This window comes from Fusarium keratoplasticum, chromosome 9 (assembly GCF_025433545.1).
Source record: "Fusarium keratoplasticum isolate Fu6.1 chromosome 9, whole genome shotgun sequence".
Lineage (NCBI taxonomy): Eukaryota > Fungi > Ascomycota > Sordariomycetes > Hypocreales > Nectriaceae > Fusarium > Fusarium keratoplasticum.
Window position 1 is genome coordinate 56901 of NC_070537.1, and position 24177 is coordinate 81077.

The 24177-nt window shown below is 50.1% G+C and overlaps 8 protein-coding genes and 1 pseudogene across 9 annotated transcripts, besides 1 other annotated feature; 6 read left to right on the forward strand and 3 right to left on the reverse strand.

The window, feature by feature from the left end:
* Nucleotides 1-110: 110 nt before the first annotated feature.
* Nucleotides 111-775, forward strand: NCS57_01090100 (Cofilin; the record flags this gene model as incomplete). The annotated part of the gene is made up of 5 exons (XM_053060630.1): nucleotides 111-116; nucleotides 177-187; nucleotides 244-495; nucleotides 541-589; nucleotides 632-775. The coding sequence occupies 5 exons, from the start codon at nucleotides 111-113 to the stop codon at nucleotides 773-775; spliced, it is 462 nt and encodes a 153-aa protein (XP_052909016.1).
* A 1655-nt stretch (nucleotides 776-2430) lies between these two features.
* NCS57_01090200 (uncharacterized protein) lies at nucleotides 2431-3914 on the forward strand (the record flags this gene model as incomplete). The annotated part of the gene is made up of 3 exons (XM_053060631.1): nucleotides 2431-2490; nucleotides 2609-2743; nucleotides 2793-3914. The coding sequence occupies 3 exons, from the start codon at nucleotides 2431-2433 to the stop codon at nucleotides 3912-3914; spliced, it is 1317 nt and encodes a 438-aa protein (XP_052909017.1).
* Nucleotides 3915-4786: 872 nt separating this feature from the next.
* On the forward strand, nucleotides 4787-6086 carry NCS57_01090300 (annotated as a pseudogene). Its single transcript has 5 exons — nucleotides 4787-5028; nucleotides 5084-5213; nucleotides 5267-5370; nucleotides 5427-6000; nucleotides 6054-6086.
* Nucleotides 4787-6086: a sequence feature.
* A 307-nt stretch (nucleotides 6087-6393) lies between these two features.
* On the reverse strand, nucleotides 6394-7446 carry NCS57_01090400 (PKS-ER domain-containing protein; the record flags this gene model as incomplete). The annotated part of the gene is made up of 1 exon (XM_053060632.1): nucleotides 6394-7446. The coding sequence occupies exon 1, from the start codon at nucleotides 7378-7380 to the stop codon at nucleotides 6394-6396; it is 987 nt and encodes a 328-aa protein (XP_052909018.1). The 5' UTR covers nucleotides 7381-7446.
* A 1124-nt stretch (nucleotides 7447-8570) lies between these two features.
* On the forward strand, nucleotides 8571-10487 carry NCS57_01090500 (uncharacterized protein; the record flags this gene model as incomplete). Its single annotated transcript, XM_053060633.1, has 7 exons — nucleotides 8571-8731; nucleotides 8784-8797; nucleotides 8878-9103; nucleotides 9154-9222; nucleotides 9274-9531; nucleotides 9581-10114; nucleotides 10169-10487. The coding sequence occupies 7 exons, from the start codon at nucleotides 8571-8573 to the stop codon at nucleotides 10485-10487; spliced, it is 1581 nt and encodes a 526-aa protein (XP_052909019.1).
* A 3514-nt stretch (nucleotides 10488-14001) lies between these two features.
* On the forward strand, nucleotides 14002-14676 carry NCS57_01090600 (N-acetyltransferase domain-containing protein; the record flags this gene model as incomplete). Its single annotated transcript, XM_053060634.1, has 1 exon — nucleotides 14002-14676. One exon carries the CDS (start codon nucleotides 14002-14004, stop codon nucleotides 14674-14676), a length of 675 nt encoding a protein of 224 aa, XP_052909020.1.
* An 871-nt stretch (nucleotides 14677-15547) lies between these two features.
* On the forward strand, nucleotides 15548-16708 carry NCS57_01090700 (Beta-lactamase domain-containing protein; the record flags this gene model as incomplete). Its single annotated transcript, XM_053060635.1, has 1 exon — nucleotides 15548-16708. The coding sequence occupies one exon, from the start codon at nucleotides 15548-15550 to the stop codon at nucleotides 16706-16708; it is 1161 nt and encodes a 386-aa protein (XP_052909021.1).
* A 788-nt stretch (nucleotides 16709-17496) lies between these two features.
* NCS57_01090800 (uncharacterized protein) lies at nucleotides 17497-19506 on the reverse strand (the record flags this gene model as incomplete). The annotated part of the gene is made up of 3 exons (XM_053060636.1): nucleotides 17497-18568; nucleotides 18620-19103; nucleotides 19161-19506. 3 exons carry the CDS (start codon nucleotides 19504-19506, stop codon nucleotides 17497-17499), a joined length of 1902 nt encoding a protein of 633 aa, XP_052909022.1.
* Nucleotides 19507-21714: 2208 nt separating this feature from the next.
* NCS57_01090900 (putative long-chain-fatty-acid--ligase protein) lies at nucleotides 21715-24150 on the reverse strand (the record flags this gene model as incomplete). Its single annotated transcript, XM_053060637.1, has 1 exon — nucleotides 21715-24150. One exon carries the CDS (start codon nucleotides 24148-24150, stop codon nucleotides 21715-21717), a length of 2436 nt encoding a protein of 811 aa, XP_052909023.1.
* Between the last annotated feature and the right edge of the window lie 27 nt (nucleotides 24151-24177).

The following is a 24177-nucleotide window of genomic DNA, read 5'->3' on the forward strand; positions in this document are numbered from 1 at the left end:
CTCGAGTACCTAACCTCGAGCAAACTCATTAAGGTCATTAATAATCCCGAATCGAGCACAAAACTCCTTGAACAACAACTATTATTTTCATTTGTTTCCAAACTAAAATCATGTCGGTAAGTACTACATTATCCCCGTTTCCAGCAGCGTTCCCTCTGACACGCAGATGGCAACAGATCCCTTCAGGGTAACTCTCCCTTGTTTGACCCACTCTTCTTCCCCCACTCTTTTTAACACCCTCAGTGTAAAAATCCAGGACGAGTGTATCGCTGCGGTTAACGAACTCCGGTCCCGAAGAGACGCAGACAAGCCTCGCTTCGTCATCTTCAAAATTTCAGATGATGAACGCGATGTTGTCGTGGAGGAAGTCTCGCCAGAGGCGGACTATGAGATTTTTCTGACGAGACTATCATCTGCCGCGGATCGCAAGGGGAAGCCCGCCCCGCGTTACGCTGCCTACGATGTCGAATACGACCTTGGTGACGAAGGCAAAAGGTGAGGAAAATGTGCCTATACGCATCCATCATGCTAATCTTTCAGAGTCTCAACTATTTTCATCGCCTGGGTTCCTGCTGGCACATCGATCAAGGTTGGTTCTCTACTTGGTATATTTACCACTCGCCACTAATAGAACGTCAAGTCTCGCATGCTCTACGCAAGTACAAAGGAACAACTACACAAAGCTCTCAACATCGGAGTATCAGTCCACGCTGACGATCTGGATGATATTGAATGGCATAGTGTCGTCAAGCGAGTTAGCCGAGGCAGGGCATAGCGTTGGAAGCTTCATTTCCCATCATAATAACAATGCTTGTATTACTTCTATGCTTGCCATGTCTTCAACTTGCTTTTGGCGGAGGAACTAAAAAGTCTTGTATTATGAAAAGCTCATTCGCGATCTTCTATACATAGTTGATTTATCGTTTGAATCAGGCTTTCTGAGTTTTGAAGCGTGCTCATGACAGCCAACTTCCACATCACGCCTTATTCTATATTACAATGGAATATTTTGCCACCAGACCTCATGGCCCTGACATTCACTTTCAGCTGCTTCATATTAAACTTGAATAATGATACCAAAAAATCTTGACATTACATATTAAAGACTAGGCCTTAAGATCGACACGAAGAAAAGAAAACATTAGACGGTACTGAGTCAAACTACGATACCCCCGGGCCTCTTCATCTCCGAGCTTCCCTACAAATAAATAAATCTTTCCCTCTTGACAAATACGCGACTCTATTGTCACAGTTTCCGCAATATTGCTCGACATTAAAACACCATTTTGCGGCGTAGGGAACAGCAACCCCGGGACCCGTCGCAACGAGTAGGAAGGCGGCCTGGATACTAATCATGTTAGTTAGCCAGTTGACTAAGTGCCTGTTGAACTAACATACTGTGTTAGGTTTGAGGGCTTCTTTTTTATTGTGGTCCTTGCTCGTCTTTCGCAAAAGGGGCAATCAATCCAGTCAGGCTGATCCCCAAGCAGATGCAACGGCGTCACGTCCCTGGTGGATGGTTCTAGTGATGTTGAAACCTCAAGGCCAGCATATGTTGTAATGGCCTGCTGTGGTAGCTCATGCGTGTATGCGCATGCCAGTTCCGGTAGGTTGAATCCAGTGCCTGCATTCTCCAATACCGCTGGCTCTGGGTCGTTCGAGGGAACTACTTCGGGAAAGCACTCGTAATCCACTTTTCTCTCGCCCGGTCGATAAACAGGGGTCTCCGGTCGTGACAACGGGGTGTCGGTCGGCGTAGAAACCGCGGTCGTCGATACGGACATGCTGAGATCCGAAGAGTCTGTCAACGGCGAAATAGCGTCGTCATGCCCAGACCTTGGCATGCAAGAGCTACAATGTTGAGGCAGGTGTCAGTTGCCTCGAGGCAGTTACACAGTTGTATGACCGGGACGTATTTCCAAACGTACCTAGTGTCCATCATGGACCACCGTTTCTTGGGTTGAGATGAGCGAAGAGGACAAGATCACCAAGAGAACTTGAGGACACCCATTTCTTGGGGTGGCTGAGCTGAATTGATAATGTCCTCGTTCCCGTATTTATCAAGGCCAAGAGCGGGCCAGCAAGCTCAAACGACGCTATTTGCCAACTAAACTCGGCCTCCAGGTAGTCAGTCTAGTCCGTTTAAGCTCGTTGCCTCAATGAGGCGTGGCCTGTTATTGGGCGAAATCTCCCGAACCGATAACGAGAACGAGAACGAGACAGGGGGTGCTTGGTCCTTGCTGCTTAACCATATGAGAAAGGCAGAACCTCAAGGCCCTGTCAGCACTTTGGCTCAAGTCCTTCAACATCGCTATCTTCTCACTCTTCTCTCCCTTCCCACAGATTTAGCATTTGGTTCCTGGCTTCGGCAGCAGTGCAAAATCGCCCCAATCCCATCTAAACTCTCATGTGCTGGGAATATTTGCCGTGATGAAGCGGCTTGGCCACAAGAAGTCTCGCAATGGTTGCCTACAATGCAAGCAGAGGCGCGTAAAGGCATGAAACCCCTTCCTTACACAAAAAAGAGCTACACAATTGTCCACTGTGATCATCAACAAAACAATTTATAGAGGATAAGTCCGGGAATATTCCACTAATACATTCACAGTGCGATGAATCTCAGCCATGCTGCGGTGCCTGCCGACGGCATGATTTGCCATGCAGCCTGACTCTAAGCACCAACAACATTGCCCTTCGCAAAGGCAATTCAGGTCAACGACAAACCCACAAACAAAAACCAAGTGTAAGTTGCGCTCAGATAATACAATGGGGCGACTGACACTCATGTCCAGAAGAATCATGGAAATCAAGACGGTTCAGCCAGCTCCAGCGCTTCCTCCTTTGGGGCCGGCGACGTCCCATCTCCCTGGCAGACGGCATCAGGCATGGGACATCCACCTTCTGAAGAGAACATCCCTTTCTTTCCAAGTTTCTTCCACAGAGTATGGCATGTCAGCTATCCAACAAGCCATACACAAGTGTCAGACCTCGAGCTGATGCACCACTACACTGCCAAAGCCTACCTTTCCGTAAGCCGGACGCCCATCGCGCACGAAACATTACAACTAGCTGTACCGCGAGAAGCATTCTCTTCCCCATGCCTTTTGCATCAGATTCTTGCATTCTCGGCTTTCCACCTGGCCTATCTTAGACCGACCCACCGGCATGCCTACTTACTTACCGCCTCTCAACGTCAGGGCCAAGCAATCACGATGCTCAGCTCAGCGCTGGGGGAGAGCCTTACACCTCAGAGCTGTCACAGCGCGTATGCAAGCTCCATGTTTCTCGTCATCAGTGCCTTTGCCACATTGCCCAGCTTTGAACTATACAACCCCGCCTTCGCACCCGTCGACGCCCTCATCGATATCTTTGCTCTGGTCGCCGGCATGGTTGTGATACTCCGTTGCTTCGAGAGGGATCTCCGCGAGGGCCCTCTCAATGGGCTTTTCGGCCAGCGATCACCCCTTGCCACTATCCAGAGCCATCATCAACCTCTCATTGAACGACTCAGCTACATCCGAGCTTGCTTGTCAGACGACAGTGTTTCAGCCAGCAGCGAAGACAAATCTATAACTATCAGCGCATCGAATATGCTTATTGAGAGCATAGTGACCTCTCAGCAGAGTAGCAGTGCCTTGGGGGCGCCAGCTGAGCTAAGAGCAGCATTCCTGTGGCCCATTCGACTGGGGAATGAGTTCCTCGATCTCTTGAGAAGCCGGCACCCTCCCTCCATGGTTATTGTTGCCCACTATGCAGTTCTCCTGAGTTGCTGCGAAACTGAATGCTGGTTTCTGCAGCGATGGGCCTTTGCATTGATCACATCCATCGCCGAGTCGCTGAAGAACACAGGGTATGAGGAGATGATCACTTGGTGTATTGATACTATTCATGAGCCCACAGAAAAGCTACAATGAACTATGAATACTCTGGATAAGAACGCCGCAGTTGAAGACGTTGTTCATTGGTTGGTTCAGTTCAGCTTAGCTACAAGCTACGGCATGCTGAAGGAATCGTATATAAGTAGAGGCAAGATAATTTAAACTCGGCTCTAATTCTTGCAAAATTGTGCAGTTGTGTTAAGGTTGAGCCATTGCTCCAGTAGGATATTATGGTACTACAAAAGATGCAATTTCCGTGAATCAAATCGACGCTGTAGCCTGTCGTTCTCGTGCTGATACAGCAGTTGAGTGGGAAATTACGTATCCCGAAATAGCATTGAACGAGAGGAGCAGAATCGGGACTAGAGGTCGTGGGTAACGAGAACGACTGCGAGAACGAGAACGAAAACCAGGGATATTGTGGTTTGGCTTGGCTATCCTGCGTTCTCGAACAGGGCGTTCCACCTTGTGGCAGGATCGTAGGAGACTCTCGACTCTCTATTTAGTTTCACCAGGGATAGTTCCGTCAAAAACTTGACTCGAGATGAATCCGAGAACGAATAGTTGTGGATCATTTTGAGGCTATGTGCTGAGCCCTGAGCCACACAAACCCAGCCCACGATGTGGTCGTGAATGCTAGGGGAAGTGGACAAATCAGAGAGATAGTGCTAGACCACCTTTTGGTTTATAAGCTTCTGGGATCCTCTTTTCAATTTATTCAATTCATCATTCAACACCACTCTGTCACTTCTATCGAGCAAAATGCGTCAAACGTCTCTCCTTTGCGTTCTCTCTCTTGCTTCGACAGCCTTGGCGGCCAGACCTTTCCTCAATGAACCAGACACGATGCATGTTGACTCAATATCTCTTCGTCTACGCCTATAGGGTTTCGAGCTAACAAGAGCAGGATTGACGAGTCTTTCGCGACCTTCCCCACCGCCAACGGGAGCCTGCCAGACCTCTCTCGAATCCTGGGCCTTCCGGACTTTGACTGGGCCGCGAGACAGTCCATGAACAACTCTGCATACACAAGATATCGCCACGGCTCGGGCGGTGAATGGTCTTACAGGAACAACCTGGAGGTGTTTGAGCGTTACCGATTCCGGCCTCGAGTCATGGTTGATGTGACTGACATCGAGTCTTCTATGGAGTTTGTCTTCTCTGTCCAATGGGAAGCCAAGTAAAGGATGCTGAACACAGCCCAGGACTACTATCCTTGGTCACAAGTTTTCTGCGCCCTTCTTTATCAGCCCATGCGCCACTGCAGGTCTCGCTCATGCTGAGGGCGAGATTGGTCTGCTTAAGGCGGCAGCGGAGCAGGATATTCTCTACATCGTGCGTTTCTTGTTGCCCTATTCGATATACGAGAGAGAACTGACCGAAAACAGCCTTCCTTCGCCTCGAGCGTACCTTTGGAGAAGATTGCGGCTGCCAGGCCCCGTGGGGACCAGGTTCTGTTTCAACAGGCATGCAACCCCAAGCCTTCTCTAAAGTCACTCTACTAATAACCCAACAGATTTACATATCCAATAACGAAACCGCTAATAGTCTCCTTTTCCGACGCATCGAGAAGATGGGAGCCAAGGCCATGGTTCTGACTGTGGACTCGGCTGGGGATCGCACACGGCATCGTGCCCTTCGATTTGAGGAGAACACGAACCAGACTCGGTCCGCAAGTTACATCCCAATGACCTGGACCATTTACAGAGACCTGAAGAAACTTACAAAGCTACCTATTGTCCCCAAAGGTATTCAGACCGTTGAAGACGCGGTCCAAGCTGTCGAGGCTGGTGCCCCAGCTATTTTCCTGTCTAACCATGGAGGTCGTGCTCTTGATGGCTCTCCTTCTGCTTTCGAGGTGGCTTTAGAGATACATAAGAAAGCGCCCCAGGTTTTCAAAAAGATTGAGGTTTATGCCGACGGCGGCGTCCGCTATGGGACCGATGTTGTTAAACTTCTTGCACTTGGGATTCGGGCAGTTGGCCTTGGCCGTTCATTTATGTACGCCAATCTTTATGGCGCAGAAGGAGTTTCTCGTGCAGCCATGCTCTTGAAAAGGGAGATCACGGCTTCTGCTGCTTCTCTTGGAGTTGCAGACTTGAAGAAGATAAACACGAGCTTTGTAAGTTGCGGCCCGTGGGCTATAATGATTTCGATCTGCTAACAGGATTGGAGTTGGAACTGTCGCCGAACGGATGGTACAGTTAGTTGGGTCACCTACTACAAGGACGATCTTAGGAGGGAAGCAGGGAGTGATCATGCCCTTTGCGGTCTCTTGAATCTGGGCCTGACTACGGCAGCTTCCTTTTGTGTTCTCTTGCGCTTTTGTTTCCCTACCTTTCTCTTTCATCACCATCTGTCTTCTGGACGGAGCACAATGTAGATTACAGTACCTTTTGAAGCAATCAATCAGCAAATCCATCATTCCACAAGTCAGCGCAATCAAGGTATCACTCTCTTGGCACCAACATCTCACGCTTGAAACCAAGGTTCTCACTGCTAAGATTCTTTCCATCTATACCAGTACCACAATTTTGCCCAAGGCCTTATTATCTTCCAAAAACCTGTGCGCGTCTACGATGTCATCCAAATTGAAAGTCTTGCCAATTCGCAGCTCCAGCTTTCCATCTTTGATCTTCCGCGCCAGATCGCCCAAAGGTGTCTCCATGAACTCCTTTGGTCCACCACTGTAGGCAGTAAGATAGACTCCCGAGGGAATAGCTTCCATCGGGTTCCAGTCATTCAACACCCACTCGTTGCCCACTATGCCAGACATGCAGACAATGCCACCTTCCTTCGCGCACCGCATCGAGTCGTCCAAGGTCAAGGTTCCAACCAGCTCCAACACCTTATCAGCTCCACCAGGCCAGATCTTCAACACATCTTCTGCAATTCTTCCTGTGTCAACGACTACCTCTCCTACACCATGCCGCTTCATGAGGTCAGCGACGTCGTTGCTGGTCCTTCGCGTCGTAGCCATGACCGTAGCTCCGTATTCAGAAGCGAGTGAAGCAGCGGCGAGACCCACGCTCGTTGTTCCTCCGCGGATAAGGAGCTTTTCGCCTTTTCTCAGCTTCAGTGCTTTAAATAGCGATCCCCACGCGGTTTGTAACATCTCTGGCATGGCACCAAGTGTGTTCCAGCCGAGCCCGTCAGCTAAGTCCCGCGGGATGGCCTGCACGTTATCCGCTGACACGCAGGTATACTCTGCATACCCGCCATCAAAAACGCGACCCAGACCTCCCATGGCAGTTGCAACAACCTCGCCCTCCATGAACTCTCCACCTGGCGCTGCCGCGACTGTTCCGACAGCCTCAATTCCCAGGACACGGGGAAACTGTACACTAGGAGAGTGGCCCTGGCGGGTGAAGAGCTCGGAACGGTTGAGTCCAAAGGCCCGGACCCGGATGAGGACCTGGCCCCGGTTTGCCACCGGGGTTGGGATGTCTTCTAGCCGGAGGACTTCGGGGCCGCCGGGAGCGTGAATAACGGCTGCTTTCATGGTAGATGGAAAATTGAGGCGCGTTGCAGCTCGAATTGGCAGTCTCGTATTGTCAATACTTCTTTGACATGGGTTGTTGATAAGGAGTAGCAGCAGCTCCTGGCAGGAGGTTGATGTGATGACGACTAAAACCCTCAGGCGGGGATCTTGTGAAGCTTATTTGTAATCAATCCTTTTCATCATCGCTTACAAGCGTATATATAATCATTGGTAATCAGATGCCTCACGCATATCACTGTACGTGAGTCCAATATTGGGTTTTAATGCCGTCATGGATGGATAATTGTGTCTTTCGCTGGTGTGGCTGATGACCTCTGTTAGAGTCATCGTTGATAATAATAATAAAGCACCTATCTAATTACTATAGCTTACCTACCTACCTATTAGGGTAATGGCAATCCGGGGAACGCAGTAATATCTCGCTTGATATGCGTGGTTTAACTGAGCCAGCCTTCAAATGGAGTGGGGCTATTCTGATAGAGGGTGAAGCCCCTTTCCCTTAAACCAACAGCTTCTCACATTGTGGCCTGGACGCGGACGAATTGGAGAATCTACGCGAGTTATACACGCGTAACTCCAGTTACCAAGTTTGCCATTTCAAAGCCATGCTGGGATTAAATGAAGCACGAACTGTGCCGACGATATCTGGAGGAGAAAAAGCCAAGCTTTCTGCGTTTCACATTAACAAGGCAGTTGTAGACTGAACCCGCTTTATTCGTAAGTTGGCCTGTCAAACCCTGAACTGCCGCCTGCGGGAAACTTGTCGACCTCACCCCTTGTCAGTTGTTCGGCAAGAGCAGGGGGCGTATCTCGTTCGGAGTAACATATCCAGAAAGAACATCACAAGCACAACACACCATTACAGCGCAAGCAAATCCTTCTAACCAAAGGAGGAAAGCCAACAGATGGGAAAGCAACCGGATGGCCATCTTGGCAAGCTGTCGGCGTGTAGAAACAATCCGGGTCCGGATCCGATGCGGCCGCCGGATGGACCAACATGCATATTTGTGTCGTTTTGATGTTGAAAAGGGGCATCTGTCCCAGACAAATACTTATGGGTGTTGCTAAGATTTTCTTGGTGCATCAGTTCAATCCCTCCGGCTTTATTCTGCCACAATTCGGCAACAAGCAACAATGACGATCACCCCAGAGCCCTGATTAAGCAGCCTGCGTTCATTCCGACGCGCAAGATGCGCGTCGTATGCATTGGTGCAAGGTTTGGCGGTCTGATGATAGCTCACAAGGTCCAACACGAACTAAAGTTCGAGGACGAGATCGACTTGACCATTTATGACAGGAACGCGGATATTGGCGGAACCTGGTTCGAAAACACGTATCCTGGTGCTGCATGGTAATTAGCGCCTGTCTTAATAGCCGAAAGAGCTGCACTGACTAGTTGGCAGCGATGTTCCTTCCCGTAAGAGAATGACAGAGCGACCATTGATGAGCCAAGCGCGGACTGATCTGTTTCCGACTCCTATATCTTTTCCTTTGAAGGTAACCCAGACTGGTCCAAGTTCTACGTGGACCAGAAGGAGATTCAAGCCTTTATAAAGCGTACTGCGGAGAAGTACGACCTGGACAAGCATGTCCAATTGAACACAACTATCCGGGAGACTATATGGGATGAGGGATCTGCCAAATGGAAGATCAAGCTCGAGCAGACCGGAGAGCTGAAAGAGGACGAGGCCGATTTCCCTATCAACGCCTCAGGTTTTCTCAAGTACGCACTGCCTCTGCATCTGTCTGGAATCTGCTGACCAGGGTTGATAGCAAATGGGAGTGGCCAGATATCAAGGGGCTGCACGACTTCAAAGGCAAGCTTTTGCATAGCGCGCGATGGTATGTTGACAACCCGAGCATGAAGAAGACTTGACTAGCTGACTACCCCAGGGACAACTCTTACCAATGGGAAGGGAAGAAGGTGGCAGTGATAGGTAATGGAGCTTCCGGAATCCACCTTGTCGCAACGATGCAACCCAAAGTCGAGAAGCTGGTCAACTACATGCGGCAACCAACCTGGATCTCGGTCAACTTCCTAGGAGACAAGACCCCAGAAGGCGTCAACTTTACATACTCGGAGGAACAGAAGAGAACTTGGCGAGAAGACCCAAACGCCCATTACCTGTACAGGAAGGATCTGGAGAAATCGTATGTGTCTTGACTCTATGCGTACAGCACGACGCTGACAAGACGATAGCCTGAATGGCTTCTTTTTCGCCATGTGTCTCGATCACCCCGCGCAGGCCATCTTTCAGGGCCACTGCAAAGACCGTATGCACGCGTCATTAGTTAATGCACCAGACCTCGAGAAGCGAATTTTCCCGAGCTTCAAAGCGGGATGTCGCCGTATCACTCCAGGAGATGGTTACCTCGAAGCCCTTCAGGAACCAAACTGCCACGGCTCCTGGGACCCCATTGAACGCATCACAGAGAAGGGCATCAAGACAGTTGCTGGTGAGGAGGAGTTCGACTTGATCGTCTGCGCCACGGGCTTTGGTAGCTCTAGGCTACCGCAGTGGAAGTTGGTTGGCCGCGACGGCGCGACCCTGGAGGAGATGTGGAAGGATGACCCAGAAGCCTTCTTTGCAACCCAGGTCGAGAACCTTCCCAACTACGGCATGATCAATGGACCGAATCCCGCCGTCTCGCATGGCTCGGTTCTCCAACAGATGTCCTGGGCTGGTGACTATCTACTCCGCTGGATCATGAGGATGAGCCGCCATGATATCAAGTAAGGCCTCTCTTCCAGGTGGGACTGTCCATTGCTAACCAAGTGCACTTGCAGGACTCTTTCTGTCAAGAAGGAGGCCGTTGAGGATTACAACCAGTACGCACAAGAGTTCCTCAAGCTCACTGTGTGGTCGGGCGAGTGCCGCACGTCATACAAAAATGGTCGCAGTGTAGGAAAGGTGACGGGTCTGTATCCTGGTTCACTGGTGCACTATCAGAGAGCCCTCGAGGAGATCGGCGGAGAGCATTTTGATATCACTTGGCGGTCCAGGAACCGTTTCCGATGTCTCAGCAAAGGGACAGCTGAGACTGATAAAGATGGTGTTGGGGATCTTACACCGTATTTCAGCAAGTACTCGCCAGTCTCGAAGTAGGATGTCAGTAGCGGGTTTACTTGGGAGACACAACTTGAGATTATCTACCGTCTCTTCAAAGAATCATAAGTCCAACATCCATGCAGTAGCACACTCCCCTTATTCCAGCTAAACACGCTTGCCATCCCAATCATAGCTTCACTACCTACAACACTACCCGTAGCAAACTACCAAATCCTTCTCCGCAAGCAGAGCAGGGCACTGAGCTACTCGAAGAAGCCACATTCTTTCTTAAACTCCGAGAGCCAATTTGGATTATCAGCTGGGGTTTGATTCCACATGTCGTCGCTATTGTTGGGATGTTAACAAGTGTCAAAATCGGTCCGAGTAGTATTGTCGGTTCACATACCTATCGTACATAATCCAGCGCGCTTGGAACTGAAGCTCTTCATCCGTTGGGATATGCTGATTCGGATTCAGCGGAGACATGACGCTTGCGACAAAACGTGACAGGTCCCTTGTCAAACCTCTATACATATTTCCGTCGTTGAGCGACATCACCCTTTGTTCTTGCACTCTCACATTCGCCCTATCCGGAAGTTGGGTAGTTCTCATTGGGTTTGCAGTGGCATCGTTCGCCTGAGTGTCTTTTGCCATGCCCGAGATTCTAATATCCGTAAGATCCGGCAAGTGTCCAGAATCGATGCCAACATCATTACTGGTGTTATTGGAGCATGGGATAGCTTCAACCGTAGGCAGCCCCATGCGAAGGCGAAATGAAGTCAGCCAAGTCGTTGAGCGAAAGACCAGCGCGACCAATAAGTTGGCGAACATGGGTGAAGCATCGGGCATGTGATTGATGATGGAACACGCCTCTCGCTGAAGCTCATCATCACTTATCTCCAGGTTCAACATCTGTAACATATCGACGTATTGCCGTAGAGAAGCCTCAAGTGTGCAGTCCTCGAAAATATTACTTTTACCATGAATCCTCAGGTCAGTAAATCGAGACCTAGCAGCAGTTTTCATTGGCCTCATCTGTGCCTCCTTGGCGATGTCTTCGACCCCCATCAAAATATCGCGTAACCAGGATGAGGCATTGGGTTGGGCATGCTGATGCAGCATTTCAGCCCCGAAGATGATAGAACAGGCCTCCAAATGTAGAAGCCTTTCAGGAGGTACGCATTGATTGACGTCGACGTAGTTTGAGAAGAAATAATCCAGCTCCAGCTGTAGTAGATCAAACGCGTTGGTGGAACTATATGGTGCTCCTTGCTGTGTTGTAAATGGTAGTGGTGAGTTTCGCTCGTATTCTATGAGATCTTGCGTCTGTATTAGCAACACCAATCTCGGACATAGGTTGAAGGAAGAATATGACGCACATGGAGGCATCGAGTTCTCCACCATCTCAAGGGTGGCTGAGTCAAATCCCCAATTCCCACTCCAATCGGCCATGGTCTTTCCTTCTCGAAAGTGTTCCGCTAAGTGGTCCACTCTTTCAGTCCACGTCGTCATGCTAATGTCGCAGAATCCGCAGCGTGATTGTACATCATCGCACTCCAGTTTCCACCCTTCCATGGGCCACTTCATGAACTGAGAGTCGTGGACGAGCCGGAGGTGCTGCCTCAAGTGATCCTTTCGGTAGAAAACCCGCTCTTCTCTATCTCTCTCACGGCAGAAATCGTAGTTGTGGGTCTCAGAATGAACACTCCCTGGGTTGAGAAGACCGCAGAATACACATGTGGCTTCTGATTGTTGGTTGAGAGTAGATGGTCCAGATGGCGAACACTCCCATTGTTCGAGGGATAGGTGCAATGACTTCTCGTGTCGTTGCCAAGCATGTTTCGTTTTGAAGGTTTCCGTGCAAAATGTACATTGAAAACGATGACAGATTTGGGACAGATTTCTCCCGCTTCTGTCCTTGGGAGCTCGCCTTCGTTTCTTGATCAATCGTCTCATTGACCCAGAACGCTGGATTGATCCATCCGATGTTTGAGAATAGATAGATGCATGAGAGCTCTGACTGGATCCCGAAGTGTCTCTGCTATTGACGGAGCCAGCGATTGAGGATGACGCATGTCTAAATCTGAACGGAGAAGCGATCGATGCATCAGATATTGCGCGTGCGATATCGGCAAACGTAGAAGGCTCTTCTTCAGGTGGCGAGTTCTCCCATCTCTCGAGCGGAGTTTGTTGCTCGACAAAAGGGGTAGATGGACGGCGAGGAGGTATATCTCGAGGACCAGTGCCCGAAGATTCTGACACGAGATTCGATGTAGCTGCCCGGCCAAGCTTCTTCCTGCGGCGGGCATTGGAAAACCAGGTCAAGATCTGTTGCCTACTCAAGCCAGACTCTCTCTCGAGCATTTCAACATCCCTAACCGTAGGATAGGGGTGGCGAGTGTGGGCTGCTAGCCACTTGTTTAAAATGCGCCCTTGTGTCAGCGAAAATCGTTTTCCAGCTTGACAAGCCGTTGGTTCATTGTGCTGCTGTTGTTGCCTTTGGGGCTTGGTGACGGTTCCCATGCCGTACGTTTCCCGTGAGGTAACCACTGCAGAACAGCTGCCTTCATCCATATTCTGTTCAGGATGACCAAAGTGTCCTGCCCCGTCAAGCCATGTCGTAGAATGCAATGCTAAGGGGTCAACAGCAGCGCTTTGGAAATGTTGCGATAACCAAAAGTCGGGTTCGAGTTGACATGGAGGCGACAGGGATTGAGAGCATGGTCCAGTTGTTGGTTTACTGAGCTGTAGGTCGAAATCTGTACGCGTTGGATGAAGCTGGTGACTGACTTGATCAGTAATATATGCCTCAGAGCTGCTGAACGATGACATATCGGGTTCTTGCGAGCGATGTTCCGGATGGTTGTGTTGATAGGGAGAAAGAGGAAGTGGAACGAAGGCCTGATGTGAGTTTAGAACTTGATTCCCAAATGCGCCACGTCCCACTTTTTTCTTGTCCAGTTCAGCCCTTCCCAGGAGCTAGTCTCGTCTAACCACCAATGAGATAGTCTCATCTCGTGCTCCGTAATCTGGTACACGCGTTAGTCTAACGAATTGGCCATAACTTGTGGTTCACTTTGTTGGCTCAACATATCAATTTTATTTCTTACTTGCTTTTTGATTTCTTTCTTTGCTTATTGTCTTGTGAAGTGAATCTAGTCGAGACTCTTAGATGGCAGCTTCGTAGACGTTGCTCGGGCTGAGGGCTTCACGAGGCTGGCTTTCACCAACTGGCGCTTGTAGCTTCGCGTCGGCCATTCTGGGAATAGGAAATCCCGGCTGGTGGAAGATACGGAAGTAAAAATGTTCAGTATCACTCTTTGTGTGCCAGATCCTCGTGTTAATGTTATCCTATAGAAGATAGGAGTTCCCGCAATGAGACTGGCGTAGGTGGGTCTTGTCACTCTTAGGGTTCTCGTCATTTGTAGGGTGCGAGTTCAGGTCCACCTGGCCTGTTGCCCTGAGATGACACTCGACTTCTTGTGAATTTAAAAGGGTTGAAAGGTACTCAAATTTCCCCTGGTCCATTCCTGACGAGCTCAATATCTCGACATTCATCTAATAGCCCGTCATGTCATATCACTTCATTCACGTGGACCGCTCCGCTACAGATCTTTCCTCAGTTGCCGACAAGTACAGGGCCTTGCGACTTGAAGCACTCCAGCAATCACCAACGTCCTTCTCTTCAACTTGGGACATCGAATCGCGCTTCTCCAATGATACTTGGGTTTCCCGGCTTCGAAACTCGGGCAAGGAAACCTTTGCATGCGTTTATCAAGAGGGACAGACCTCAGTATGGGTCGCTCAAGTCAACCTACGCGGGCCACTTTCAGTCGAGGATTTTGGACTCCCATCTCAGTCTGGCCAATCACCGCCTTTGGATGAAATGCAAGATGAGAAATGGCAGATGCTCAGCCTGTACACCTCAGTCAGCCACAGGGGGAAAGGCCTCGGTGCCAAGCTCTGCCGAGAAGCCTTCCAATTCATTCAAAACCGACTTGGAAACGAGTCGAGGAGTGCTACAGTACGCATCATGGTGAAGCCTGAGAACACCGTGACTGTTGGCTTGTACCAGCGACTGGGGTTTGCCAAGGTTGGATTGTGCACTTTGGAAGAGGCCTTGAGGGCGAACGGAGATGCAGACTTGATCCCGACAGGAAAGTTGGAGGAAAAGTATACCACAAGGTCAGGAATCATCATGGTTTTATGCCTGAGAAAAAGCCATGCCATTGAGTCCGGGTTTTAGCTCTCTCTTAATCTATCACATCGAGGGTGCCGTCAGAAAAGACGAAATTGCCCCCAATGACGATAGGCACGGTATCCCCGTGGACACGAGTCCCGTCAGTCCTAGTTTAGATAGAAGTGGGCATAGCAAGGCAGTGTCGAGGCTGAACGGCTTTAGTACTTTGTTGCAAGAGGCACAATGGCCATCCGCGGTGAGGATCCGCCGTTATTTTGGAGAGATCCTGTCGGCAAATTCTTATCAACAGAATAAGTACTACATCCATAAACTTTGTTTACTTGAGGCATCTCCACCCTAGTCGGAAGCTGGGTATGTGTGTTCATGAATGGGACCGGACGCTGGGGACCTGTGACCCACCCAGCCGACAGACAGTCTTCAACCTCATGACAAAGGCTGACTGAGCAAGATCAACATAACAAATTCAGCGCAGACTAGGACCAGTGTCAGGGTCAAGATCAAGACACACGAGATTCGCTGACAAATCCTCTCTCATCGGAGCAGAACCGGAAATCGGGGCATGGGGTTAGACGAGGTTGGTCGAAGATGGATTGAGAGCCACCAATCAAAACAAGATCCGATAACGAGGTTTGTCCAGATAAGGATATAACGACAATAACGTGGCGCCTCAGTCTCAAGGGCGATTGGGTCCGGGGCCTGCTCGGAACAAGGATTGATCAATCGGCCCATGTGAGTTAAAGCTGGAACGAAGGGCTACTTTTGTGTCCAAGGTATATAAGTAGGTGCGAATGGATCAGCTCCAGGCACGAGTACAGAACCATGTTATGCCCAGATCAAAATCCAGCGCCTTTTTACCCTTGAATCCATTTATACCACTGTCCCACTCAGTTCTCTAGCCGCCTTTTCTTGAAGAGCCATGAGTCATCTTGTGCAAGGTACCTCTGAAGCATCCTTCAGTGGTCTCCGCGACTTACTGGGCAAACACATCTCCGAGGGGGATGAGGTTGGTGCCTCAATCGTGGTCAATATAGACGGTCAGAACGTAGTCGACGTCTGGGGTGGCTACTTTGACAAAAGTGGTACTCGCATCTGGGATAAAGACACCATTGTCAATGTCTTCTCTACCACCAAGACCATCACCAGCCTGGCAGCGCTCATTCTCATCGATAGAGGACTCATCAGCCCCTACGAGAAGGTAGCCACCTATTGGCCTGCGTTTGCCGTCAATGGCAAGCAAGATATTGAGATCAGGCATATTATCTCTCACACTTCAGGTGTTCCGGGATGGGAGCAGCCAGTCACGCTGAATGACGTCTGCAATTTCGACAAAGCAGTCTCCTTGCTGGCCTCCCAGCCGCCCTGGTGGACTCCGGGAACTGCTTCTGGCTATCATTCCTTCACCCACGGGTTTTTGATCGGCCAGGTAATTCGCAAGGTCACAGGAAGGACACTGAAAGATTTCATTCGAGATGAAATTGCCAAACCACTTGACGCTGATTTCCAGCTGGGGGTTGTCGACTCTGACTTGCACCGCGTCTCCGACCTCATTCCCTGGGCCGCAGTCCTGGACAACGACTCCAATGTTGATCCCGACTACATCGCTGCCCGGGTCAGGAATAACCCCAAATTTACACCCGACATGGCTAATACCACCATGTGGCGACAAGCTGAGCTAGGGGCGTCAAATGGCCATGGCAATGCTCGATCTATTGCAAAGATCCTCTCGACAATTTCTCTCGGAGGTTGTGTTGACGGGAAACGCCTTCTGAAGCCAGCAACGATCGACTTGATCTTTCAAGAGATGTCGAACGGAATAGACCTGGTGACTAACATGCCGGTGCGGTTTGGAATCGGATACGGAATGACTGGGGAAGGAGTGGTCCCTTCTTGGCTTCCTAAAGGAAGGATATGCTTTTGGAGCGGCCTTGGGGGTTCAGTGGCCATTATGGATTTGGACAGGAAGATGACTATTGTCTATGTCATGAATAAGCTGTACCCAGTCGGGTTAGGATCAGACCTGACGATTGAGTACGTGAAAGAGATCTACAGGGCGGTTGGGGTGTCTGGACTTGAGTAGAGCAAAGAGTACTGTTAAAGAATGAAAATTCTTTTCGAGGTGACTATCAACCAAGGATAGCTTGGAGGTGGAAGGCCCGTGTGGGTAGCATTAGAAACCATCTTGTTCATGTTGAAGTGGACTTCAGTAAAAAGACTAAAAAGGAGGTCACTGTGTTAGCGTTGGAATATGATGCTATGATGTGTTAATATTGTGTTTTTCATACAGTTGAAACCCGCCCTTGATGGGACAACTGCGCCAGAAGATAGTCTTGCAACTCGATGGTATATTAGCTTTAGTTCCTCGCACCCTAACATCGGCTAGATTCATACTCACTAGGTCACTACCGCCATGCTCCCCGCTCAGTATTTTTCAACCTAGTATCCCAACCCATTCTATCCATAACCCACCTAAAGTGGCTCAAACAGTCAGACTGAGGTTTCCGGTGCGAGTGCTGTCAGAGGTCTGCCGCCGCTCGGCGAGGTATACAGCTCCTCAGCGACATTGAATCATACCTATCTAGGTCGACAGAAGAGAGACCTTGATTTGCCCATCCGATCTGATAGCCCTCAATACTTCACTTTAAGCTTAACTATATGTGAGAAACATACGAAGATGAAATGTAGAATAATACAAAAACAGATTGCTATATTCAGTAACGACGCCGGTTTTCCATTTCAGCATCATCCGACAGCCAGAAAGGGGCAACAAAGCCTCATAAACCCCAACAAGTTATAGTATCGCAAAAGCCCCGAGCTTCAAGACATATATCATATGTACAATACAAAATACACTACCATGTTCGCCCTTTACTCGTATCCTCCAAAGTCCCGGTAACGATCCGGAACCAGCGGCCAATGATCGACGCCATCCTGGATCACCATCATCATACCACCTTGAAGATGATTGTCAATGTGGCAGTGTAGTAGCCAAGCGCCGGGGTTTGTAACGTGGTATCTCACAAGAACCCAAGTCACATTGCCAAAGGCGGTAAGCGACGCAAATCCATCTCGCTTCGGAGGATTAACCAAGTTGAATTGCTCGGGTACCTCTCTGATCGCCTCCTCGGTCGAGTTCCACTTAAAGACGCCAACTCCCGACCCAATCTGGAACATCTTATTTCCATGCTTATGAATAGGGTGCGGCGGCATCGGCTCGTTGCCTGTGAAGAAGAGAAGGTCTACCCAAGAGTTGAACTTGGTTGTGATGGTGACGTTGTTTTGTAGGTTAGGAGCTGGTGCGAAGAGGACGGGATCCGAATTATCAATATCAGTTAGCATCAGTCTCGTGCTGTTCATGGCCCAGAGATAGGAGGCGCCATCCACCTTCATGTTGAGCGGGAAGAAGGCGTCGGCTGTTGCTGCAATAGGCTCTGGTGGGAATGGGTGCGCAATAGCTTGATCAAAAAAAGTGACATCTGGGGACCTGGGGTTTCCAGATATGTCGATAAAGGCTTCGGAGGCATCGGTACTATTGCTGCCACCGACCGAGAGTATCGCATGCCCCACAAGTATCTGGGCGATGTTGACCGAGCTGCAACGGATCTTGAAGTTTCCAGTCTTTTTGGTATTGATAAAAACCGAGTATCGGTCCCCGTTGGACACGGTTATTGCCTGGACCTTCTGTGGCTCAATGTAGGAGCCGTCCACGGCGTATACCCACATATCGTGCTCATCGATGGAGATGACGGCGGTGATGAAGCTGAAGCCTCCGATTATATCCATTGCAATCCACTCGCCATCCGGATCAGCTGGCTTCCGAGTCTTGATTGTTTCGATTGATCCCGTTGTAGGCTTGCAACCCGAGAAGGTCCCGAGTGGTAACGCGCTCTCGTTGCCGCTACCGCCACCAAATTTGATCAATGTTGAGGCTGGAAGACAACTATCAAACATATTAGCCTGGCTCAAATACTAGCTGTAAAACGCCTTGTACCCCTTATCAGTTATGGATGCACCCGGTACCGTAGCCAAGTATCCCCTCTGTATTTGACTCAGACGCAGTTCTAGATCATTTAGGCTTTGGCATTGGACGCTCCCCTTGCCGTTGAAGAGAACAGAGTCATAGCATGAAATCTCCAAGCCCGCCTTCTGCGTCATGTCCCATTTTTCATCAGAGGTTAGATGCGTAAAGTCCGATATAAGAAGTGGTGTAGCACCCTTCTCAGCCTCTCGAAGGCGCTGTTGCACCTGAGGGTCGGGTGAGATCATGTGAAAGGGTTTAAGCGTATCCTTGGCCGGGTGGATTAATATTGGGCCATAAAGCCCATCCTCAATCTGCCCGTGAAAATGGGAATGATACCAGTAGCTGCCAAATTGAGTTGCTCTGAACTCATAGACGAAACTGCTACCTGAGGCAATCGGGCGTTGTATTACTCCTGGAACACCGTCTGACCAAGGAGTGTCGATCATCTCAATTCCTATCGCACTCTTAGCAATCTAATTCTCTTCGAACCAGGCCAGTCCTCTAAGCGCACCATGGTAGTGAATCGTTGTGTTGAATGGAGACTGGTTGTGGACGGTGACAACTACCCAGTCTCCTTGATCAATTTCAAGAAGAGGACCAGGAGACTGCCCGTTTACCAACAGCATCTTCCTAGCAAAGCCGTCTGGAGCATAGTCCTCCCATGTGAGGGTCAGGTCGAAGTTTTTCTCACCACCTTCCAGCCTCGGATTTTTCTCAGTCGTAACGTCGACGTCAACTTCTAACCCGACGCCGCCGATGCCGCGACTAGCGTGGAGGTTCACTGGCCACGCGAATGACTCGGTGACGAGCAACCCAAAAAGAACAAATAACAAACGAAAACCAGTTGGGATGATCATGATGAGATGAGCGAACGCAACAAAGAAAGAAAGGTGCATGAAGTATGCAATCAAGTTTCGTTTTAGTGCCACGATGAATTTTTATTTATTAAAATAATGATATTGCTGTTGTTTTATAATCGCGACGCTGCTCCCTTTATCGGAAATCACCATGTGCCCGTTGATTCCGTTCATAGTGATCGTCCAAGACAACAGAGGGGTTTCGAGCTTCACTTCAGCTAAACCTAGGAAGACTCGGTTGTTCGCTCATCAACTAGCTGTCGATCTGATCTCGCTTATTCAGGAGCATTCCGGCCAAATCAGCTAGCTAGGCGTAGCCTTGGGCTGACCTGAACGAGGAATGTAAAATTACTGCCGCGACCATCTCGCAGGGGTAAGGCAAGGCGTCGGAAGCTCGGGGTTATTTCAATACCGAAACCGGAGGCCGGCTGAAGGCGTGGCCGAGCCATGAATTTCACAACATGGTTCATTCCCAGATAGCCGGTGTGCTTTACATACGAGGGAGGCGCTAAGACAATGGGAACATGATTTTCTCCGGTCGACGACGCTTTGAGGCGCAAAGTTGGCAAGTTGAAATACCTGACACACTGGGAATCTTGCTGGGGCGACCCCTAAATTCATTGAAGTGGTCCCCCGTCTCAGTTGTTTAGACGCGCTAACAGGTTTCTCCCACGGTCTTGCTGGCTAGTTCAGCTGAGGACACAATCAGTTACATTCAATGATACCAACCGCAACCATAGACTCATTTGGGTTGGGGCTGGATCCACCATGCCCGGCATTTCGTCATTACCGCGCGGCCAACTGTGGAGCCGGCGCTATGGGTTCTCATTCGTGCGGTCCACTCGGGATAGATGCAAAGCATATCCCTTAAATAGCCGCTATAAGGCCAAGAAAGACATCAATCAATTCAAGCTTAGCCCACGAGCATACGTTAGATATCTCGTTGGCTACTATGCCAGTAATATCTATCGTATTTAGGTCCCCAAGCTCAATCAGGCTATCCTATCCCGAGACGTACGATTCAATAAGAGGGAATTCTTTGATGCAGAGCAAGAAGAACAGCTCGAGATAGAAGCGGTCATAGAAAACAGGCCAACACCGCAGGCATTAGAGCCACTTCCTCAGCGAGACTAGGACACGATCTTAGGCGAAATTCTCTATGAGTTCGATAACCACATCTTAGGTTTCAGCCCAGACGGTTCGAACTCAGGGGTGGAAGACGCTAGAGGAACTGATTCTGTTATCCTCCTAGTGCGTCCATAGAGCGCCAGCGGAAGACGGCCACTCGAGGAACTGGCTGCGGGTCAGCGCTCATCATATGTCAATCAAATCAACTTTGGGGTGAATGATACCTGTAATCAACTTTGTGGGTCGTGCTTCTTACACGCTCTGCACATCACCACATCTTCACCTTCACCCAGTTACCCAGCTACCTAGCTCTACCCCAACCATGTCTAACCCAGTTCTTCAGGTATTGAACCTATTCCAGCACACATGAACCAATGGAAAGCCTCTGCGACGTCAGAGCCAGTTTTGCAAGACTGAATTGTCTCATAATCACTGGCTATAGCTGGAATTGCTAACACGACTAGCGCAAAGTGGCTCACTAGAGGAAAGGAAGCCTTGTGATCTCTCCACCGCTGGATTGGATCCTGCATATCTTACGGTTCGATACGGTGTTATTGTGTCACGCAGGAATGCTGAGTGCGCTTGATAGCAGGTAGTTCTTATTGTCGTGATTGTAATTATTCTTGGTTAAGTTTTCATGATCTCAATGCGAGGCCCTTTGGGGCCTTATATCTTTGAATGATCCCATCTAGGATTTCAAACTTTCATCTTGATCCTGAAGTTAAGGGGGAACTCTCAGTTCTTCCAACATACGGAGGTACCTATCCAGCTCACTGAAACTGTTCCCTGTTATAAATGCTTTCTTCATCTTGCTGCTGATCTATTCGCTGTAGTGGTCATTCTCCTGGCCTATCATCCTTGGTAGTATCGCGTGGTGCGGCTTCTCTTTGTTTCCCTCTTGTCTTGAGTCGTACCAGCGATTGAAGTACTCGGCTCTGCAGCAAGGACGACCTCCACTAGAGCGACAGGAAACAGTTAGATCGATCTTAAATATTGTGTAAAAAAGGTAGACTCAAGACTGAACAGCAGATATCTTAATGGATAAATACTCTGACACTAAATTTCTTAAAGGAACGGCCCTTATACTGAAACTCGCTGCCCTTTGATCCCCCGAATATCGAATCGCTGGCCTCCCTCAGCCTTCAAGTGCTCCTTCGCCACTTTGCCCGTTGGCGTTTGCCTAAAGCCGTCAACGATCTCAATAATGCTTGGCACTTGAAATCTCGCCATACGACCCACGGACCACTCCCAGAGCTCCTCCGCAGTCGTCGTGCTTCCAGCCCTAACATGCACTGCCACCTTGAGGTCATCCTCAGTGCCAGCACCAAGATCTGAGGGCACGCCAAAGGCGGCAGCAATGAGCACATCTGGGTGCTGCAGGAACTCTTCCTCCACTTCCGACGCGTTGATATTCTCCCCGCGCCGACGGACTATATCTTTTATACGACCAGCAAAGTAAACATTCCCGTCTTCGTCCATCCTTGCCAGGTCTCCCGTGTGTAGCCAAAGGCCCCGGAAGACCGCTAATGTGCTAGCCCGGTCACCATAGTAGCCTTGGAAGAACGCGTTTGGTTGGTCGTTTCTCAGCAGCAAGTTGCCCGTGGTGTGCCTCGGAAGCTCTTCATCGGCGTCGTTGGCGATGCGCAGCTCATAGCCCGGCCTCAGTCTTCCACAGGAACCAGCGGGAAGCTTGCGGGAGCGATCTTGGAAAATTGGGATGCCGGCCTCGACACTTCCATATAGCGCAATCAAGGGATGGCCAAACCTGTCTTCATACTCACGGGCAAAAGAAGGAATTGGGACACCCCAAGCCAGGCGAACACCGTGTTCCTGGTCGCGAGGAGTAGGAGGTTGCTTATACGTCAAAGCCAAGGTAGCACCCATGAAGTTGTAGACGGTGGCCTTAAAAGCGCGGATCTCGTCCCAAAAGCCACTCGCACTGTAGCGGGCGGAGAGAGCAGCAACGGCCCCAAGCAAAATGGCTGGGATCGTGGTGAGGGCCGTGGAATCGATGTGGAATAGAGGAAAGGGGGAGTATAGAACATCTTCCTTTGTGAGTCCTAGACTATCGATCAATGTCCGGGCTTGCAGGAGAAAGTACTCATGTGACACGGCACAAGGTTTCGATCTTCCCGTAGTCCCACTGGTGTACAGGAACGCAGATGTCGTAGTTGGCCCCACCATCGCCGGTTCGTCAATCTTTGAATCTGAATCTAACAGGCTGAGGAAGGTCGTTATGGAGTTATGTGACTTGCCGTGAATGATGACAGAGCTACTGTCGACAACGTTGACTGACTCGAACGCTGGCCACAGTGCGGCATCGACGATGGCGAGCTTTGGCGCTGCTGCCTCAATGACGTGCTGGAGCGTAACAGATTTCAGCTCCGTGTTGACTGGAACCCAGGCTGCCCCGAGTCTGTTCACAGCCATCCAGGAGCAAACCATCTCGGGGCTGTTTACCATCATCACCAGCACCCGGTCACCTGGGCCGACACCCAACTGTCTCAAACCTCCCGCAAGCCTTGAAACCGAGGTGTTGAACTGGCCAAAGGTAATTTCCTTGCCTGCAAAGCGGAGAAATACCTGCTCCGGGAAAGACCTTGCCGCGCGGACGAGTGCAGTGTTGATGTCCCTGATGTTGGAATGTTCTGGCGTGACATGAAGAGGACGCGCCGTCGTGGGGATACCCGATCCTTTGTCAGGCGTCTTGAAGCTAGATACCCCATTTGTGTTCAAGTTGGATACTTCATTTATCTTCGACTTCCGAGCTGCAAAATCCGAGTAACCCTTGCTGGCATCGCTTTGGGCGAAACAATGGCTTGCCACATTGACCTCGTCTTGCAAGCATCCTTCCATGTTAGGAAATAGAGCTCGCTCCAGGGATGCCTTTGAAGACGCCAGAGACGTTCCGGGGAGTTGAGCAAGTTCCAAAGCCAGTTCCAGAGCCCGCTGCTTTGGGTCTTGATGGATCTCGCTGAGGAGGCCGATGCCAAACGCTTCAGAAGACTCGACCCAACGCCCAGTCAAGAGAAGCTCCTTCGCTTTGAGAAGCCCAATCAGATGCGGGAGACGAAGGGTGATGCCGCCTGTCGCAGCATGGCCGAGCGAGACCTCGGGGAAGCGGTACTTCGCTGCTGGCCCACCGATGATAAAGTCGGCAGCCAAGGCAATCTCGGCGCCGCCTCCGATGGCAAAGCCCTGAACGGCGGCAATCACCACAACTTGCGAAGACGAAGTGAGGCGCGTAACGTCCTGCAGCTTGTGAAAAGCTTGCCGCAGCTCCTGACCAGACCCTGTCTTTGGGGCGAGAGTTTGCTTCAGGTCCTCGCCTGCACAGAACGATCGATCCCCGGCACCCTCGAGAATGATGACGCGTGCTTGGCCATTCTCTCGGAGGGCTCTCACAAGACCGTCGAGAAGATCAACGTTCAAAGCGTTCAAAGCCTTAGGTCTATTCAAGATGATCCTGACCACACCTGGGGCTGGGTGTTCGAGTATAATTGAGGGCAACGGCATTCTGATAGAACAAGGATGGCTTAAAAT